The sequence below is a fragment of the Peromyscus maniculatus genome, chromosome 9 (assembly GCF_049852395.1).
Source record: "Peromyscus maniculatus bairdii isolate BWxNUB_F1_BW_parent chromosome 9, HU_Pman_BW_mat_3.1, whole genome shotgun sequence".
Lineage (NCBI taxonomy): Eukaryota > Metazoa > Chordata > Mammalia > Rodentia > Cricetidae > Peromyscus > Peromyscus maniculatus.
The window spans coordinates 51,824,079-51,844,878 of record NC_134860.1 but is presented as its reverse complement, the minus strand read 5'-3'; the positions used below and the strand labels follow the sequence as shown (position 1 = coordinate 51,844,878).

Below are 20,800 nucleotides of genomic sequence, written 5' to 3'. Positions count from 1 at the left end.
CACGCGCGAACCGCATCCCGGTGGCCGCCTGGTACCCGAAGTGTCCCGCGTTCGTCATGTCGGCGTCGGTGGTGTCCGTCATTTCGCGGTTCCTGGAGGAGTACTTGAGCTCCACTCCTCAGCGGCTGAAGTTGCTGGACGCCTATCTCCTTTATATACTGCTGACCGGGGCGCTGCAGTTCGGCTACTGTCTCCTCGTGGGCACCTTCCCCTTCAACTCGTTCCTCTCCGGCTTCATCTCTTGCGTGGGCAGCTTCATCCTCGCGGGTAATGATTCTGTGTCCTGGTAATAACGTTCCACACTTTGGCGCGCAGCTCCGTCCTCACAGTACCCTCTGGTAGTTTGTAGATGGCCGTCGCCTGTGAAGTCATGCCTACTTCTTGTCTTGGGATCCAGGAAGCAGGCTTAGAAACGTCACGTTTCCAGTGCCAAACAACTGCCTAGGAGCTGGAACTGAAGATGTAAAGAAACTCTCTTCTGGTGACCCACCGCAATTAATACTGCTCTAAGGGGGAAAAAAAATCCCACTCCAACTTTGATGTTGCTCTAATACAAGTTTAAAGTTTTTAGACCCTTAAATGAAAAAGTCAGCCCTGAGCCATTTCTGTCACCTTGGCCTAATCCCTTCTCCATCCAGCGGGGGAGGCAGGAATAGGGATATAAATATTGGTGATTGCTTGTGACGCTATCCAGTGGATGCTGGCTCATTAGTTGCCCCCGCTTATTTTTGTGGACGATGTTCCCCTGTTTTTCTCATTGTCCTTGAACTCAATTTTTGTTCACACAGTTGTGTGTTAGCTTTTCTTTCTGGCTTTCCGCATTTGATGATCTTGTAGACTTCCAGATTAATGAGGATTGCCTCTATGAATTTCATCTGGTCTCACCTTTTTTGCCCCGTGGAATTGAGTGAATACTGGGAACTGGTTTGGCTCAGGAATGTTAGCTACCAAGTGTATTATGGTCAGCAGTGTTTTGGGAGTTTATTAGCTATTGCTTTTTTTCCCCGTCAGTGAATTAGAGCTGGTTTGGACACAGACAAAATAGAGCACTGGACTTGTCTGGACACTTGATGTACAGTGATACCTCCTTAACACAGATCTCACATCCCATGTGCACATTCGCATTGCGAGCTCAGGCACCCTGGGGATAATTTTACTTTTCAGAACTTAGGTAGGCCGCAGGACATCCTGACTCGGGCCCCAGCCAGAGCTAGAGCTGCGAAGTTAGCTTGCTCAGTAGTCACTGTCTTTGGATTTTGGTCCAGCTTCTCGAGGCTGACCCCTAGCTATCAGGATATATTAGCACCGTCAGCCAGACCTGACAAACCTCTTTACTTCACGACGATTTTATTAACCAACCAGGAGAAAGAACTTTGCTGAGAACCTTTGATTTTTTTTTTTTATTTTTTTATTTTTGCCTCTGGTTATGGAAGTGTAGGAACGGGGGGGGGGGGGGGAGGCGTTGTTGGGGGGTGCTAAAAGCTGATTTTAAAAATGCCTCTGCTGATGCTACCCCATCTTCATGAGCCTCTGGGTAACATTGGTTTCCCAGGACTACGTAGAAAAGAATGATCTGCTGAAAAGTTAGGTTGGTGTGAAAAAGCCAGAGAGTTTGACTTTTTAATTTTCTTTTCTTTCTCTCTTTCTCTCTTTCTCTCTTTCTTTCTTTCTTTCTTTCTTTCTTTCTTTCTTTCTTTCTTTCTTTCTTTCTTTCTCTCTCTCTCTCTCTCTCCTTTCTTTATTTCTTTTTTCTTTTTTTTGCAGGTGGCTTTTTCTTATGCTAAGTATTGTCTTTTAAAAATATTTCTTTTCAAAAATATTTTTGTGGGTGTCTGTGTGTGTATATGTAGTGTGTTGTGAAGTGTCAGTACATGCCTGTGGACAGGTGTGCATATGTGGAGGTCACAGAGCAGCAGTGTTTAGTGGCTAGACTGGACTGTGTGCATGTGTGCATATATGGTTGGCCAAAGAGCTTGACGGGGTGTCTTCCTGTGGTGAATTGTCTGTCTCCGTCCTGTTCTCTCCAACCCACAGTTACAGATGTGAGTGCCACCCTACCAGGTTTTACATGGGTACTGGGCATCTGAACCATCAGGTCCTTATGCTTTGAGGCAGGCACAGATACCAATCAGATATCTCTCCAGCTCCCAGTCTTGTTTTGTGCCTGTTAAGGCTAAAATTGTCAGGTTCCAGTGTGAGTAATATGGCTTGTTATTGAATAGATTGCTTAGCAAAAGAACACTGTTAGTAGTGAGACTAGTGTCAGTAGTGAGGTCATTATTAGTAGTGAGGACATTAGTAATGAGAACATTATTAGTAGTGAGGACATTATTAATAGTGAGATCATTATTAGTGAGAACATTATTAGTGAGATTGGTGTCAGTAGTGAGGAGATTTCTAAATCTTTTAGGTAACAGGCAATAGAATGAGAGAAAGAAAAGTGGGTTCAAGAAAAAAAGAAAAAGGATTTTTGATAATTCATTGTTGCTGCAGAAAGTTATCATTTACATCCCCCGCCCCCAACTAAGGGGCATTTTGCCACTGAGCTAATCCTCAAATCCATCCATCCATCATCCTCCATCCATATCCATCTATCATCTATCCATCATTATTCATCCATCCATCATCAATCCATCTATCCATCCTCCATCCATCCATCCATCATCTATTCATCCATCCATCATCAATCCATCTATCCATCCTCCATCCATCCATCCATCCATTTATCATCCATCCATCCATCCATCCATCCATTCATTATTCTCCATCCATCCTTTCATTCATCATCCATCCATCATCCATCCACCATCCATTTATCCACCCACCCAGCCATCTATTTTTGGGAAAGGGTTTCAGTGTGTAGCCCTGGCTGGCTGGAACTGTTGATCAGGCTGACCTTGAACTCACAGAGATCCCCATACCTCCACTTTCTGAGTGCTGGGATTAAAGACGTGTGCCAGCAGCCTGGCTGCCATGTTTCTTTTGGCAGCGTTAAGTTTACTAAATCCAACCTCTTTTGCTAGCCCAGATCATTGCTTGGTAACTTGTTTTAATGAAAAATTTGAAATTTGGATGTTTGGCCTTTGTTCATATTGTTGAGACAGGAAATCTTATACCTGCTGAAGTTGTTTTTGTTTGTTTGTGTTTTGATTTTTTTTTTTAACTTTTCTCTTTTGTTTTATTGGAAGAGAATAGAGGGGGCATTTTGATTGGTGAAGGGAGGTTCTAGGAAATTACATTGGAGGATTTTGAAGGACCAAGTGGTGCTGAATGCTGGAGCTTTGGGTGTCAGATCTATTACTGTAGGCGATCATCTGAGAACTAAAAACGGTATCATGGGCTGGTGAGATGTCTCCATGGGTGAAGGTACTTGTCACCAAACCTGAGAACCACTGAGTTTGATCCATGGGACCTGCATGATGGAAGGAGAGAACTGACCTCTGCCAGTTTTCCTCTCATGTCCACATGTGTACACTCACTAAGTACATCACAAGAACAGACCAGCCATCCAGCAGCAGTGCGTGTGTACACTCACACTAGTACATCACAAGAACAGACCAGCCATCTAGCAGCAGTGCATGTGCACACTTACACTGTACATCACAAGAACAGACAGCAGTGCGTGTGTACACTCATACTAGTACATCACAAGAACAGACCAGCATCCAGCAGCAGTGTGTGTGCACACTCACACTAGTACATCACAAGAACAGACCAGCATCCAGCAGCAGTGTGTGTGCACACTCACACTAGTACATCACAAGAACAGACCAGCATCCAGCAGCAGTGTGTGCACACTCACTAAGTACATCACAAGTGGACAGACCAGCATCCGGCAGCAGTGTGTGCACACTCACTAAGTACATCACAAGTGAACAGACCAGCATCCAGGAGCAGTGTGTGTGTACACTCACTAAATACATCACAAGTGAAGAACAGACCAGCATCTAGCAGCAGTTCCTTTTTGGAAGTTAAGGACAGACTTGAAGTTGATGTAAGCTGTATGACTCGGAGGAAGATGCTCTTTAGCTTGATTCTCTGTACTCTTTTGACTGTTATTCCTTTTTTATCTGCGCATTTGCTCTTTGGAAATTGGTTCGTATGTTTTAAGTCAGTTTAGAATGCTGCCGTCAAACTTTTAAAAGCCTGATAAGACACAGTGGTGTTTTCTGTCTCCTCCTGGCTGGGCATGGCTTACTCAGGGTCTCAGGAAGGGGGTTGAGGTGACTGGCACTGGGATGAGCTAGTTCAGCAGTGTAGTATAGTGTAGTATAGTAGGTTTTTAAAGGACTCCGAGGCAGTAATTTTCCTTTCCCGTTTCCTTCTCTGCAGCTGACTGTTTACCTTACGGTTAGCTCTCACTCGAGGAGGGACATCTGTCGCTTCTAAGTTAACATTCCAGTGTTGGCAGCCTTCTTCGTTTCCTTTTCTACCTAACTGAAGTCTGCTCATTTCAGTACTATTTAGGGAGGGAAGTGGGAAATAGTTAAGTCTGTCCTTAAAATAAGTGTGCCTAAAAAGAAGGCTTACTAGGCCAGCGCTCCACCGCCTCGCCTCATCTGTAGTCTGGAGTCACTGTTTTAAGTCACTTCACAACTTTGGTCCTGCTGTTCTCGGACTTAGGAAACAGTGTTTGCCTTTTGAAAAAAATAAGAGTTTGGGAGCTGGAGAGATGGCTTAGTAGGTTAGCGTGCTCCAGGCATGAAGAGCAGCTCTCCCGCACCATGTCAAAAGCCAGGCATGACGACGTGTGCCTGTAACACCCAGTGGCCTCTGGCCCCTGAAAGTATACACATACAGGCATGTGCATCTGCACACATGCACCACACGAACATACCACATTCATACACTTAACAGCACACACACACACACACACACACACACACACACACACACACACACACAGAATAAATTGAAGACATTTACAAAATAAAGTTTTAGTGCTCCCAGTTAAGAAATCTGAAAGGAGCTTGAACTTGAGAGACAACACCTAGAGTGTTTTTTGTCCTAAGGGAGCCATTGGCTTATGTGGACTGGGGTCTGGCTACTTTAGGGAACGTCTGTGGATTCCTCTTAGCTGCTGTCCAGGAGATTGGAGCTTGCCAATTCATGGCTCACTGTCCTGTTTCTAAGTGCTCTATCTGTCTGTCCATCACTACTTTTTTATTCTCGGTCCCTCAGGCTGCTTCCTGGCTGCGCAGTCTCCGGTCTCTCGTTTAGCTTGATTTAACTTGTGAGCCTCATTGTGTTGCTTACCCGCATTTGTCTGTGGCTCCCAAAGCAGAGTTTTTGTTTTGTTTGTTTTTTCATGACACATAGGCTCTTTTGGGAGCCGGCCTCATGGGTCCCCTCTCTTCATCTCTGTCTGTTCTGTATGCTCCAGTGTTGGTGAGTCACAGGCCGCCCCATGAGCACTGATGTCGGGCTCTGGCACCTTTATTTGACCGTCTTCAGAACTTCCTTCACATCTTACATCTCTCAGTTCACCTGCTTCCTCCCTGTGGAGAGCCTTTCCTGACTCTCCCTCCCAGCAGACCCAGCCTCTCGTGTCCTTGCTTCCCTCTGTGTTGTGGGGAGTGGGGCCCAGGAAGGAGAGAGATGGGACTTTTCCCTTGGGCTGCATTTCTTGTGCTTGTCTGCCCCCTGGAAGGCAAGGGCAGATGCTTTCACGTCTGCATCCTGTTAAACTGTGACATGTGTCTTAACTTATGGAACACCGAGTACTGTTGGCCAGGCTCTCTGCTGAGGGCTGAGGAACACAGAGGATGCGGTCCCTACTGTTACTGTGGAAACGGTACTGGTGAGGATGGGAGCCTGGTAGGCTCCCCGGCCCTTCCAGTGGTCCTGCAGTGCCTGCCTAGTATGTTCGCTTTCCTAAAGTGTGCTTTGTAACTTCTCTCCATTTCTTCGCCTGTCTTCACAGTTCATCTTGTGTTTCAGTTTTTCACTCACAGTGAAGGTAACCAGGAGCCCCTTCATCTTCCACCGAATCGCAGCACCTGCCTGCTCCTCTGCCTGTGCTGTCCACGGCTTCCCACTGTGGACAGGCCCCTCTCATGCAGCCGCCAGCCCTCCCCCGAGTCAGGAGCTCATCGCTTGCTGGCTGAGCGACTTCTGCAGTTACCCTTCACCCAGAGTCATGGATTTCCTCTCTGTTGGGTCATTCTTTTAGACGTGCTCTGATGTTGTCTAATTTGAAGAAGTTGAACCAGGCATGGTGGTACATATTTTAATCTTAGTGCTCGGGAGGCTGAGGCAGGAGATCTCTGAATTTGAGGCCAGCCTGGCTTACATAGTGAGCTTTAGGCCAACCGAGGCCCTGTTTTAAACAACAAACAAAAATTCCATTTGACCAGGCACTCCTGGCCACCCTGTGTTTCTTCCGTTGTTGTAGCACTTCTTGACAGAGTAGTCACCGTTTCTGCCTTTCCCCCACTCACTCCTCAGTGCTCCCCTGGTGGTCTGTCCCCACCACTTCCAACGGTCTTGCCATGTTGCCAGATGGAGCGGTCATCTGCCTCAGCTTACCTCGCTGCTCAGTGTTCAGCTTTTAGCTCAGTTGGCCCATTCTTTCTGGGTGAAACACTTGCTTCTCCACACTCTTGTGGCTGTCTCCTCCTTGCTCCTTGTCACCTCCTGTCTTTTCCTCTCTGCTCTGCTGGGTGTTTCACTTTCCATTTCTTTCCATAGGCAAATTTAAGTTCATCTGTATGCGTACAGTTACCACGTTATTTATGTTTTCAGTTTGGGCTTGTCCTCTGAGTTTCACGTTAGTAAATCCAGTTCCTGACTTCATTTTTCTTCTTGATGTCTGAAGACATATCTAAACTTGTCTCAAGTTTATATATCTCAAAGAGAACCTTCCCTGCCCAGCCATCAACTTCTTCACCAGCAGGGTGCAGTGTCAACCTTGGGGTAGATTGTGCAGCCAGATATTAGGAGGTCTCTCTGAGCCCAGAATTTCTCTTGACTCCCACATCCATTTCACCAGCAAGCTTTTGTTGTCTCCAGAATATGGAAGTCTCTGTGTCTTTCATTTCTGCCGATTTTCACCCCCCCAACCCTGAACTCTTCAGTACCGAAGTCAATCATCTCCAGTCCTACAAACCATTCTTCACATTGCAGTTCTAACTTTAAGACTGTGAGTCATTTATGTCACGCAGCTGCGTGGACCCTGCAGCGCCGTTACGTCGCCCTTTAAGTTGAGACTCTCCTGGCCGCTGACATCTGCTGTCTCTGACTTGTTAGTCTAGACGTGTCGAAACTGCTTTTACTGTTTGATTGCTCTGTCCTGGATCTTTACGTGGATGGCTTCAGACATGGACAGTAGTAGCATTTTAAAAGACGGTGTTCTAGTCTCCCTATCCTGCTCCATTTTCTTCACAGTGTGTACCCTGCCCAGAATTTTCTTGTTTGTTTGCTGACTTGTCTCTGGAAACACTTGGTTTGTCTCCACAGACTGTAAGTTCCTTGGGAGCCAGACTCCCGTCTCTCTGGCTCTGTGCCACATTCCCAGCATCCAGAATGATGCTTGATAAATATTTTGCTGAACGAACGAGTATTTAAGGATGATGAACTAGAGCTGCTGAAAGGGAACAGGCTGCCTCAGGAGGAGTCATTTCCATCTTTGGAGGTGCTCAGGGAGACAGACGCTGAAGGCGCATTTCTGGAGCAAGCATGTTTTAAGCAAGCATGTTTCTTTCCCTTTCTCGTGTCCAGAGCAGCTGGGGAATGTGACGTGTTTATGAGTAACAGGTTCTGGAGGGGTTGTAGTTCTCATGGGGCAGCTTATCTAACCCTGGACATGCTAAGTATCCTTTAGAAAACTTCCCAGGTTCTTCTTGGAGGCCCCTTCCAGCACACCCGCCTCCCTCCACTTCTTGGACACTGTGACCAATAGGGATGTGGGGAGGAAAGGGCTTATTTGGTTTACATGTTACAGCTCATCATCAAGAGAAGGCAAAGCAGGAACATGGAGTAGAGACTGAAGCAAAGACCACGGAGGAATGCTGCTTACTGGCTTGCTCTCCATGGCTTGCTCAGCATGTTTCCTTATACAACCCAGGACCACCTGCCTGGGAGTAGCGTTGTCTACAATGGGCTGGCTCTCCCATGTCTGTGGGGCGTTTACCCACCACCCCCACAGCTTCCCAGAGTTTTCTTGAGTGCGATCAGCAGGAAATATTAGATAGAAGGATTTATAGCGGAGAATCTTGCGGAGATAAACAGATAGAAAATAAAGGATAGCCTCGAGAGGGCCTGGAACCTATTCCAACGGGCCCCGATTGTCTCTGGCCCAGGGTTTTTATAGAGATGCCAAGGGGGTGGAGCAAAAGACCTCCTCCCCCAGCACAGCCAAGTGCAGACCATCTCAGACACCTGCACTCAGGCCCGTGGTCCTGATCATCCTCTATTCGGACCTGCTGGGTAACGCCACAAGGAACCCCAGAACGGGCTCCCACACATGTCAGTCATCAATTAAGAAAATACTGGAGAGACGGCTCATCAGTTAAGAGCACTGATTGCTTTCCAGAGGATGCAGGTTCAATTCCTAGCACCCACATGGCTATTCACAGCTGTCTGTAACTCCACTTCTAGAGGGTCTGACGTACTCTTCTAGCCGACTAGGGTACCAGGCACACAAATGGTGCACAGACATACATGCAGACAAAACACCTGATAAATAAAATAAAATGAAAAGGAAAGAAAGTGCCCCCAAACCATGCCCAGAGGCTCTTCTGGTGGAGGCAGTTCCCCAGCTGAGCTTCTCCTCTCACAGCCAGCTCTACTTTATGTCATGTTGGCAAAAACCCCTCTGCTGAAATAGGCATTTTATGCATCAAATGGGGTGTTGGGAGGGGTAGAGAGATGGTTCAGCAGTTAAGGGCACTGGCTGCTCTTCTGGAGGACCCAGGTTCAATTCTCAGCACCTATATGTGGCTTACAACCATTCATGTGACTCCAGTTCTGGGGGATCTAATGCTGTCTACTAACCTCCTTGGGCACCAGGCAGACATGTGATGCATGTATATATATGTAGGCAAAACACCCATACACATAGAGTAAACATTTTTTTTTTTTTTTTTCAAAAATGGGGTTTTGGTCTTGACCTGTGAGGTATGTTGAATGCTTTGGGGTTGATTTGTGCACTACTGCATTTGAGTTATTCTGGTCATTTTAGGGTTGGCATCAGCCCATGGCTGTGTCCACCTTCATAGAGCTTTTCTCTTGTTCCCTTCCAGTTAACAAACACTGGCTCATTTTCTATCCCATTGCTGTTCATAGTTCTGTATCTTTTTCTCTAGAGTTTTTGTTAGAGTGCAAGCAAGTAATCGAATACTTATATATAAAATAAAGATATGAGCATAATTATTATACATGAAAGTTAAAGTTTTAGAGGAGCAGATGGGGCCCGAGGCCGAGCAGTTGCTGCAGAAGCCTGAGGGCTTGAGTTCGGGAAAAAGAAGGCCATGTCTGCAGCCCAAGCTGGGGAGAGGAAAGACAGGCAGACCCTTGAAGCTCATTGGCCAACAAACCCAGATGAACCTATGAGTTTCAGCTTCAGTGAGAAATCCGGCCTCAAAAGATAAAGTGGGTGGACTGGAGGGGTGGCTCAGTGGTTAAGCTCACTTCCTGCTCTTCCAGGGGATCTCAGTTTGGTTCTCAGGACCTATATTCAGGACTCACAGCTGCCTGTAACTTCAGCTCCAGGGAATCCATTGCCCTCTTCTGGCTTCCAGGAGCGCCCATATACACAGGTCATACAGAGACAGCATACACACACACACACACACACACACACACACACACACACACACACACACACGATGAAAATCAATATTAAAAAAAAATTAGGTGGGGTGTGAATGAGGAAGACTCCTGAATTTAATCGCTGGTCTCCACACATGTATGTGTGCACCTACCCTTACACACATGCATACACGAACATACAACACCACAGACACATGCAAAAAGAGACCTGGACCGAGTCATTGCTTTTGGCTTCTTTTCATTCTGTGAAAGTGGATAGCTTTATTGTCAATGTGTAGAGAATTGACCTCATTCTGAATAATTGCATAGGGTTTCATTGCAGGTCTGTAGTATAAGTATTCCCTTTGATGATATTTGGACCATTTCCTTTTTTTCTTTTTTCTTTCAAATTTACAAACATATTATGTTTTGTAAGAAACATTCATTAGTCAAAAGATAAAAGCATTTTAAATATTAAGTAGTATTGCTAGTTGTTTTCCCCAAAAGGTGGTTTAACTGACCTTTCATGGCAAGGTTTTAAGTGGTTCCCTTATTCCAGTCAGCGTCCTTCAAGATCAGTGCACTTCCGTGGTGTTTCTGTGCCTAGAGTGATAGAAATTGTTGCTATGGTGATGAACTCTGGAGCACTAGTCTGATCATTCTCTCCTTTGAGTGGGTTCTTCTTTGTTAATGCTGGAGTGGCTGCTAGCCTGAAGCAGGTGTGATTATTTATCGCAGCAATAAAGGTATTTGAGCAGATAAGACCCCTAGAGCTTCTTTTCATGTCTGGGTGATTGGCTGCTGCCTGCTTAGAGACTTCAGGGATACAGAAGTGTGGCAGGAGAGATCACTGTCAGGAGTCCTGTGTGTTAGATCTGCTGCTGCTTCTGTGATGGATAAGCAGCCACTAGAACTCTATCAAAGATAGTTGTCTGCAGTACGAGGTCTGTATTTCTAATCTCTGCTGTGTATTATGCATGCATCTTGTAGAAAATGCTTAGTATTTCATAGGGTTGTCATTCAGCTCAACTTTTGTTACTACTGTATCTATAGCCCTGGGTAGACATAACTAGACATCTTTAAATCACTAGATTAAGAGAGTTCTTAGGGTTGGGGGAGATATATTAGTGAATAAGCTTAGTTTTAGCATAACTCTGAGGTATCATTTTTCCCTTTAATAAATAATAGTTAAAATTGCAAAAGTGAGCCAGGCAGTGGTGGTACACGCCTTCAGTCCCAGCACTCAAGAGGCTGAGAGTTCAAGGCCAGCCTGGTCTACAGAGTGAGCTCCAGGACAGCCAAGGCTACACAAAAAAACCTCTGTCTCAAGAAAACAAAAACAAACAAAAAACAACAACAACAAAAAAGTAAAAATATATAATTTGGTATACTTTCTCTTTAGTTTTGCAGTTTTTATTTATTGTATGTACGAATGCATGCTTACCGGGCTTGTTGGCGAATGCCTTCAACAGTAAGCTATCTCACAGCCCTGTTTTTAGTTTTAGTTTCTTGAGACAGTTGTCTTACATAGCTCAGGTTTACCTTGAACTTGCTATGGAGTGGAGGGTGACGTTGAGTGGATCCCATCCTCCATCTGCCTTGGAAGTGCTGGAGTTATGGGTGTGCTGAAACATTACCTAGCTTGGGATGAGTTTTTAAATTCTCTGATTTAACTACCTCCTAGATCAAGAGAGAGAACATTGTCATACCATACAGGGTTCCTCTCTGTCCGTGAAAGATGAAAACCACTGTCTTGACTTACTTTGCCTAGTTTGTTAATTTGTTGTTACTTTGCTTTTTTGAGACGGGGTTTTGACTATGTAGCCCAGACTGGTCTCAGACTTGTGGCAGTTCTCCTTTCCTTCACCCCTCCAAGTTCTGGGGTTACAGATGTGTGCCACCACACCTGGCTGTTCTGTCTAGTTTTAAGGTTCTGTATGTATGGAATCATCTAGCATGTACTCTTTATGTCTGGATTGTGGTGCCCAACATATCACGAAATTCATTCAGCTTGTGTCCAGCAGACAGACGTTCCTTTTCACTGCCATATAGTATTTCTTTGTTTGCATGCACTATAATTTATCCTCTGTGCTGTGAATAGACACTAAATGTTTCTAGCTTGGTGCACACTGTAGGCATCATTCCTGTGCATGCCTCTTGGGTGTATGTGTGCATTCATTTTGTTAGAGGAGAATTTTCATCATGGGATGTAGTTGTATATTCATTAGAAATCGTTTGTTTTATACTTCTAGATAGTGACTTTTGTGTTTTGTTTCTTACCCAGTGTGCCTGAGAATACAGATCAACCCCCAGAACAAGGCGGATTTCCAAGGCATCTCTCCAGAGCGAGCCTTTGCTGATTTCCTCTTTGCCAGCACCATCCTGCACCTTGTCGTCATGAACTTTGTTGGCTGACCTGCTCCCGTTCCCTTCGATGTGGAGTTGGAGACGGGCAGAATGTAAGTGACAGTCACAGCCCGTGTCCCGATGTGTTGATCTTAGCAGTGGAATTAGGTGGGGCTGGTTCTGCTGCTAGTGGATGAGTTCCCATAGTGCTGTGAGGTGTTTGCAGAATTTCCAGGAGGCCCAAAGTTGGTTTTATCAGCATGACCATCAGCCTGTTGTTCTCAACAGTCATATTCTTCGTGTCTGCAGATCATTAAGGTACAGAACATAAGTGTTTGCCTGAACTGGATACAATGAATTTTACTAGTAACTTACGAAAGAAATTAACTCAAAATTTAAAACTTTTATTTTTGTTGTTTTAGACAGGGTTTCTGTATGTAGCCCAGGCCAATCTCAAACTTACAAGCCTCCTGCCTCAGCGTCCTGCTGCTGGGATTACAGGTGGGCACCCAAAGATTTTTGAAGAACAATAAATTGCAGGGTTTGCTTTTAGATTTGTTCTTGAAGTTTTTTTCCAATTTTGATTGTTATTGATGTTAAATGTAGCCATTGTTACCTGATAGGCATTCAGAGTAGTGTGAATGAGTGACAGTTGGTACTCACTAACATGTGTCCCAAACTTAAATGATAAAGTTGATTAACTTGGGAGAAGATTTGGAACCAGACCATTAGCATTTGGTGCTTTTGCTACATCCCTTGTTGGGCACTGAAGCCATTCCTGCCCCCCAAACAAACTTTACAGAATTCTGATAGAGAAACAGAGGTGAGCCTAGATCCCTCTTGTAGAACTGAAAGCCTTCTCTGCCCCCCCTCCTTCATAGGTTGTATGACCTCCTCTCCACCCGCTCCTCTTGTCTTAGTTACTTTCCTGTTGCTGGGATAAGACAGCATGGCAAAGGCAACTTGTAGAAGAAAGTGGTATTCATGGTGGCAAAGGGTTAGAGTCCATGACTGTAATGGTAGGGAGCAGGGCAGCAGGCAGGCAGGCAGACAGGCACTGGAGCAGTAGCTGAGAGCTTGCATCTTGCCACAAGCATGAAGCAGAGAGCTAACTGGGAATGGGGTGAGCTTTTGAACCTCAATGTCCACTCTCAGTGACACACCTCCTCTAACAAGGCCACACCCCCTAATCCTTCTCAAACAGTTCCACCTACTGGATGGAAGCATTTGAACATACGGGCCTGTGACCGTTCTCATTCAAACCAGCACAGCTCTGAAGCCGAGTGTAATAAGTACATGGATTTTTTTTTTTTTCCATACACATATCAGTGTTGTTCCTTTGATGTGAGAAAACGAGCCGGAAGCGTCCAGTAACTTCCCCGGTCGCAGTTATGTGGTTATAGAGTAGTCTCCGTCTGCTGATGCTTTGGCCTAGTGCTTGTGCAACTCACTGATGAATGTCTGTGCGCCGTAGCGTTAACCCTGTTGTTTCTTGGTGGTTGGAGAAGAGAACCTTAGAAAATAACCTTTTGGGGGAAAAGATTTTAGGACCAACCTCTTTACGTCACTACATGGGAACCTGTGTTTTTGTACTGAAAGCATCAGAACTCACACAAGAAGCAGCAGAGTGACACATGGCCGAGCACACGCAGTGATGTGACAGTCACTGCATTTCGCTCTAGCAGGAACTAGTCATTCCCATGTAATGGCAGTAAATTCACCTTCAGAACAATTGTTTGTTCAGGTAAAACTTTGACTTTCGGGAGTGGTAACATCTTGCGATGCTTTAGTCCCTGAAAACATTTGAGAACCACTTTATCCTAACCATCCTAATACAGTTTCAGTCCTCAGAGACCTGACCTGCTCTCCATCCTTCCTTCATCCCTAGTCAATCAGTGCCTGTTTGGAATACAAAGGAAAGGAAAATGCCTTTGAAAGTGAACAGTCGAGACCTAAATCTCAAAAAGTGTGAACAAAAACAAAAGAAACGAGCTGGGTGGTGGTGGCACATGTCTTTAATCCCAGTACTGGGGAGGCAGAGCTAGGCGGATCTCTGTGAGTTCAAGGCCAGCCTGGGCTACCAAGTGAGTCCCAGGAAAGGCGCAAAGCTACACAGAGAAACCCTGTCTCGAAAAACCAAAAAACACAAAACAAAACAAAAGAAATAAAGCTGGTGTCCTAGTTGGGGTTTCTGTTGCTGTGAAGAGACACCATGACTACAGTAACTCTTACAAAGGAAAACATTTAATTAGGACTGGCTTATAGTTTCAGAGGTTTAGTCATTATTGTCATGGCAGTGTGCAGGCAGACATGGTGCTGGAGAAGAAGCTGAGCGTGAGCATCAAGACCTGGTTTGAGCTTCTGAGACCTCAAAGCCCACCCCCCAGTGACACACTTCCTACAAGGCCACACCTAATATGCCACTCCCTGTGAGCCTCTGGGGGCCATTTTCTTTCAAAGCACCACACTGGGATTGTATTTCATTTGGTAGTGTGCCCTGGGTTCAGTACCAGCATTGCACATACTAGACATAGTGGTACATGCCTGTCGTCCCAGCACTCAGGAGGCTAAGGCAGGAGGATTAGAAATTCAGGTTCATCCTCAGCTGCATTCCAGTTGGAGTCAGCCTGAACTACACGGGGCCCTGTCTTAGGTAAGGTAAAGACCTATAAACATATAGTTAGAACATAACGTGATTAGAGTGTTACCAGAGATCAGACAAAATGCTGTGAGACTGAGGAAGGGGTGAGTGTGTGTGCCTGGGAGAAGGAGCTGATGAGAGGATCACAGCTCTTACCAGTTAACGTTGCCATTGGATGCCTTGAGTGTAGCTAGAAAATGGAGCCTCCGATGTGGACCGCCTCCGATGTGGACCACCTCCGATGTGGACCAATACTAGGTGTGAGTCTTCGGCCTTCTGGAGAGATGTTGGAACAGCTGTGTCTTCTGATTGCCTCACTAGATTTGTGAAGGTGTTTTCTAGATGAGTTACGGTATGTTTTTAGGAAGGGACAGAACACATTTCAAGGGTGTTCTCAAGGCTCAGAAAGGTAGCAGATCATGGAAAATTATTTCTGGCGCTGTCATGATTGGGGGAGGACTTGGCTCCCAAGAACTCAGTATTTCAGAATTATGACAAGACAGGCAGAAAGCAGGCTCAGCAGAACCCGTGCAGCGCACATCATGGTCACAGCCCAGGGCCGCCTGCTCTGCTGGGAATCGTGGGCTCAGAGTCTGCGCAATCTTCCAACCCCAGATTGCAGTGTTCAGTCACTGGAGAGCATAGCCTCATAGGAGAGGTGGGAGATGCTCTTCTGGGGGACGGCCCAGCACGTTTTCCGGAGATCTTCCATTGACATACACACCCTGCTCCCCACATCCATTTGTCCCAGCTATATATGGTTTTAGTTTAGCTCGTGATGCCAAACATGTTAAACATAGTTTCCAAGTGAGGTCTCAGTAGTTAGAGTAACTGGGAAGGTAGGATAACAAAGGAAAAGGAAAACAACCGCTCCATGCTCTGAGAAAACACTTAGGAGCACTGTGGGAGTGACTTCCGTCTTCCTAGGAGCTGAAGTGCGGGGTTACAGGGCAGCACGTTTTTGAGCTAGATCCTCATGTTCTGCCTAAGGTTCTTATTTTCCAGTTGAGAGCTGCACATTTAAATCTACAATGTAACTGATTTTTAATGAATTTGAAGGTGACATTCAGCCAACATGAAAGGGCAGATCGAAGAAAATGGCACTGAGCTGTAAAAATCAGTGTGGTTCAGGGGAGCTGGGGAGGAGCAGATGGGGTCCCCCTGGATGTTGTTGTGAGTGTTGGTGCAATGCCATTTTATTTTCCAGTAGCCCCAGAAAGATGACCTCGCCATTCCCGTTTGTAGGTCAGGTACTGAGAGATCCAGAGAGCCTTGTGAGAAATCTTTTGTTGCTTTTGGCTTTAGACAGGGTCCCTTATAGTCCAAGGTCACTTCAAACACGCATGTACTGAAGGATGACTTTGTACTCCTGATCCTCCGCCCTCTGCCTCCCACATGCTGGGATTACAAGTATAAGCATTTCCCAGACCCAATTTCAGATTCCTTTTTTAATTTTTAAAATATTTTTATTTTTAATTATGTATATGTGTGTATGTATGTGTGGGTTTGTGTCCGTTAGTATCAAGCCCTGCCCAGTTACCCACCCCAGTCCATTTAGTGCTGCCTACACCCCCATGGGAGTGGAACCATCTGCTGCAGCCTGGGTTACCCACCAGCCTAGATGTTACCCTCTAAGCTCTGCTGCCACCTAGTGGATGCACGCTTCCTTTGCTGAGGGTATTACAACGCATGTGAGTTATATTCTGGTGGACCAACAAAAGCTAGTTCCTTTCCAGTCATAGGAGGGCAGCAGAGGCTCAGGGGAGCTGAATTGCTCACCAGGGGTTGCTTTACATCCTGGCCAGCAGTGGGCAGTGTTGAGCTAGGAATCCTCTGCACCACCCCAGGGGTGTGTTCACAGGATTTCCCTCTTGTCAGCTGCCTTTTTTCTGGACCCTTTATTGCCTCCAGCAGTGAGTTCCTGCTGGCAACAACCTTTAATTTTGTAGTTGATGAGTGGGTCCTGTAACCTTTTCTTAGTACCTTAGCCTCTCCGGGCTGGAAAGGGAGGTTAATTCTTTATGATTAATCTTAATAGCTAAAAACATTGATTGACTTTTAATTGGTGGCTGAATTCTTCTAGTTGGTTTTTTTAGATGGAGAGAGAGTCAGATGTAGTTAGATTTATGCGTGTGGAGGTGTGTGTCTGTGTCTGTGGATGTGTGCATGTGTGGGGTGTGTGTGTGTGTCTGTGGATGTGGATGTGTGTGGATGTGTCTGTGGATGTGTGCATGTGTGGAGGTGTGTGTGTGTCTCCGTGTGTGCATATTTGGGGGTGTGTGTGTGTGGATGTGGATGTGTGCATGTGTGTGTGTGTGTGTGTGGATGTGGATGTGTGCATGTGGGTGTGAGTGTGTCTGTGGATGCGTGCCTGTGTGTGTGGGGGGTGTCTGTGGATGTGTGGCTGTGTGTGTGTGTGTGTCTGTGTCTGTGGATGTGTGCAGCCGTGGCACGTGGTTAGAGGACAACCTATGGGAACCGTTCCTTTCTTTCCACCACATGGCCCCTGGGGCTGGAACTCAGGTTGTTGGGCTTAGCAGGTGTCTTTACCCACTAATCCATCTCATCGGCCCTATTTTTAAATTATTTTAAATTTATTTTTGGTTTTATTTGAGACAGTCTTGCTCTGTGGCCAAGGCTACCCTTGAACTCATGATCTGCTCCTTGCCTCCTGCGTGTGGGACTACAGGAGGTCACCACTGTACCCGGCTCATGCAGATCCATGCTAAGACTTCTGTTCCTGTCCTCATCCCCTGGCGACTCCTGCCCTAAGTCACTGTCCCCACTGGGCTGCACAGGACCTGCTTCCTGGACTCTCAGGTCCACAGTGCACACCTTGCACATCCCACATTTGTCACATTGCTTTAAAATTGTCCACTCTTGCTCCTGCCCTGATCTTGATCTGCTCCCGGGTTCCTGAGAAGGGGACCTTAAGGCTGATGACAGGCCTCAGTTTCCCTGCCTGTGCAGTGAGGGGCTTGCTTGGCCTTCATCACAGTTTCTTTCAGCGGTTACTGTTCATTAATGTTGTTTATGATGGCCACTGTGTTTTGTGGACTCCATTGGGCTTTGCGCTCTCTGTCTCTCTTTGTCTCTGTCTCTCTTTGTCTCTATGTCTCTCTCTCTGTCTCTCTCTCCACTTGTTGCTTTTTATTCATATTCCCACTGTCTGGTCACCGAAGGTGGAACATTAAAGTAGGATTGTTCAAAATAAAACATCCAGTGTTACAGAAGCGACCATCTATAAGATGTTCTCTTGCTACCACAGTCCCACATTTTTAGGCTTCATGTATCTTCCTTATGCACCTTTACATCAGTGCATACAGTTTTCTTGCCTGCCCTGTGGTAGGGAGACAGAGAGCCACGCTTCTGCATTATACCCAAGGAAACAGCCTTGGTGAATTTCAGTTGACTTTAGTCCTTGGTAGTAAGTGACTGGGTGGGCACGCCGTAGTGGACGCTTGGGGCCACCATGTTTTCATGAACACTATGTTTCTCTGTTTTCAAGAACATTTAAATAATATCATAACATGATATATATTGTTATAATATATTACATATATGATATGTATGTTTACTTATATATATAACAATATTATTAGACACGTATACCATATATTACATATATGGTTTTGGTATATATACATATATAGTATATATATTTCCTGTTAGATTGTGTTTGTTAAAATATTACACTTGCTTTCTTTTTTAAATGGGAAAATTGAAGAGACGTTCATAAGAAGAGATAAACACAGAACCTTAGGTGTTTCTGCAAAGTCAGGCATTGTTACTGTGGTACAGGAGAGCTGTACGGAAATGCAGACTGGGAGACTTGATTGACTTCATCCAGTCAGGGCTGACCCTACACTGGCATCTTGTTCTGGGTCTGCACTACCTACAACAGTAGCCACTAGTCAGTGGCTTACCAAGGAACTAAATTTTAATATCCTTACGTTTTATTTTTTTTTAGACAAACTTTTCTGAATCCTTGACTATCCTTGAACTCAATATATAGCCAAGGAAGACCTTGAACTTCTGATCCTGTCTCCACTTCCCAACTGGGATTATAGACAGGTGCCACCGTGCCTGGTTTCATGAATGAAACCCAGGGTTTCGTGCATGCCACATAAGTACTCAGCCGACTGAACTGTATCCCCAGCACAACCCATAATTTCACCTTCTTTCAACTGAATGTCAGTAAGACTACTCGGTTGGAGAGCAGAGCTCTGGATAAACTTTCCAAGCTATCAAGTTCTAGTTTGCCATTTCTAAAACGAGAGGATCAGCCTGTTTATTGATTTCTGGAGTGTCCTTCATTTTTAGAAGTTACGGTCTGGGCCTTGTAACATTAGAGATTCAGACTGAACTCTGCTCTTGGGAGTTTTGCACAGTGGTCTTTGATTTATATCGCCCCCAGTTTCTGTTTTAATTGGGTGATCAGAATCCAAGGAAAGAGGATTGATGCAGCTGTCCAGATAGTGTCTGAGTAGAGAGCGTGCTGGGAGGACGCTCATCCCCGGGACGGGGCTCTGCTCGGTGTCACCATATCCCCCTCTGTAGATGGTGTTCTTCATCATCTCTGCATCTCACCTTGCGGGTCAGGCCGGGCAGATGGTACAGTTTGCTACCCGAGTGAAAGGTGGAGTCTCCCGCTCCCTTTCTCAGTTGGTGTCTTCCATTTTGTGTGTCTGACCATCGGGAGGAGGCTCTGTGGCAGGTTTCCATAGCCTTTGCTCTGCTAACAATTGAAAGCGCTCTTCTGAGCTGTCCACTGGCCCAGTTGTACTGAGCTAACATTTAGGAATCCCGAGGCCTCTGCTGTTTGAATACTCGCTAAGTACATCTCCTCTGGAAAAGGAGGAATCGGGGTTTCTGGAACCTACTGCAAAGACACTTTATCTCCCGAGCCCTCTGCCCTCCCCGTGGACTGGCCGAGCGTCGTAGGTTCAAGTGTTAGTATCAGAAGTCCACCCAACCCACGCATCAGCCCAGCCACCTCCGCAGGCATCCCCATTTACCCAAAGTAACTTTCTTTAAGGAAACACGGAGTCACTTCTTCTGAAGACCCTGACCCTTGGTGAGTTTTTGAGAGGTCGTACCTTCTGTCTTGAGGCTGTGGTCCAGCTGGACGTGAGCGCTTGTGAGGAATCTGAGGGCAGGACGGTGAGGGCTGATGCAGACGAGGATTGCTAAGTTGCAGAGCTGCAGGCCGGTTTCTCCTGCTCCTTGCCCGCTGCCGTTTTTGGTGAGCTTGGATTTTAGGTGTGAGCATTGTCTTTGTAGATACTACTCTCCACAGTGCTTGTGAGAGCAGTCGGCCTTACTCCGGGGGTTGTAGTCTGGCTGCAGTATTGTCTCATGCTTGGGGGTGAGGGCCGCAGCTGGGAGTTCCGGTGGAAGCATTTGGGACGGGACGTTTTACCTCTCTGCTTCTGTCTTTCAGGTCCACTCTTTGACGTCCCCTGGATAAGAGTTCTTGAACATTGATTCTTCAGATTGTGCTTAACTGTGACTGATCGGGTATGAGACGGGCGCCCAGAGAACTCCCTTTGCCCTGCCAGACCCGCTTCCCAGTGCGGTCTGTTAACACGACATCTGCCTTCCCCAAGTGTAACCCTTACTTTCCAAATTAAACAGTTTCTCTGCCGCTCCTTGCTGTGCCTCTGACTGCCATTTTTCCTTTTCACACTCGTGAAGATCGGTTCCCTGCAGCCCCGTGTGCTCACACGCTCCCCTGTGTTGATAACTCACAACTGTGACCCTTCACCTTTGTCTTCATTAAGTGGCTGTCATCGAGGTTAGTGACAAAAGACAGTGCTGACAACCTGGGGAATGGCAGGCCTGTCCTTTGCCGGGTCAGGCAGGCCTCTACCAATCCGTCGTCGTCTGGAACTGTACCGCCAAGCACTTTGTCAGAAACCGAACTGTGTGTGTGTGTGTGTGTGTGTGTGTGTGTGTGTGTGTGTGTGTGTGTGTGTGCTTTCACAGTCCATCTGTTTCCATGTGCTTCTGGGAAGAGTGAAATGCGTCTCTCAGGTGGTATAAGCCGGGTGCCAAGTATGT

At 46.1% G+C, this 20,800-nt stretch overlaps 1 protein-coding gene across 2 annotated transcripts; it reads left to right on the top strand.

The window, feature by feature from the left end:
- Positions 1-56: 56 nt before the first annotated feature.
- Dad1 (defender against cell death 1) lies at positions 57-20,391 on the top strand. 2 transcript variants are annotated; one of them, XR_443034.4, is made up of 4 exons: positions 57-267; positions 12,035-12,209; positions 19,776-19,814; positions 20,181-20,391. XR_443034.4 is itself a non-coding variant. In XM_006988473.4 (3 exons), the coding sequence occupies exons 1-2, from the start codon at positions 57-59 to the stop codon at positions 12,163-12,165; spliced, it is 342 nt and encodes a 113-aa protein (XP_006988535.1). In that variant the 3' UTR covers positions 12,166-12,209; positions 20,181-20,391. The 2 variants fall into 2 exon arrangements, 1 of the variants encoding a protein (XP_006988535.1); XM_006988473.4 differs by lacking the exon at positions 19,776-19,814.
- Positions 20,392-20,800: the final 409 nt, after the last annotated feature.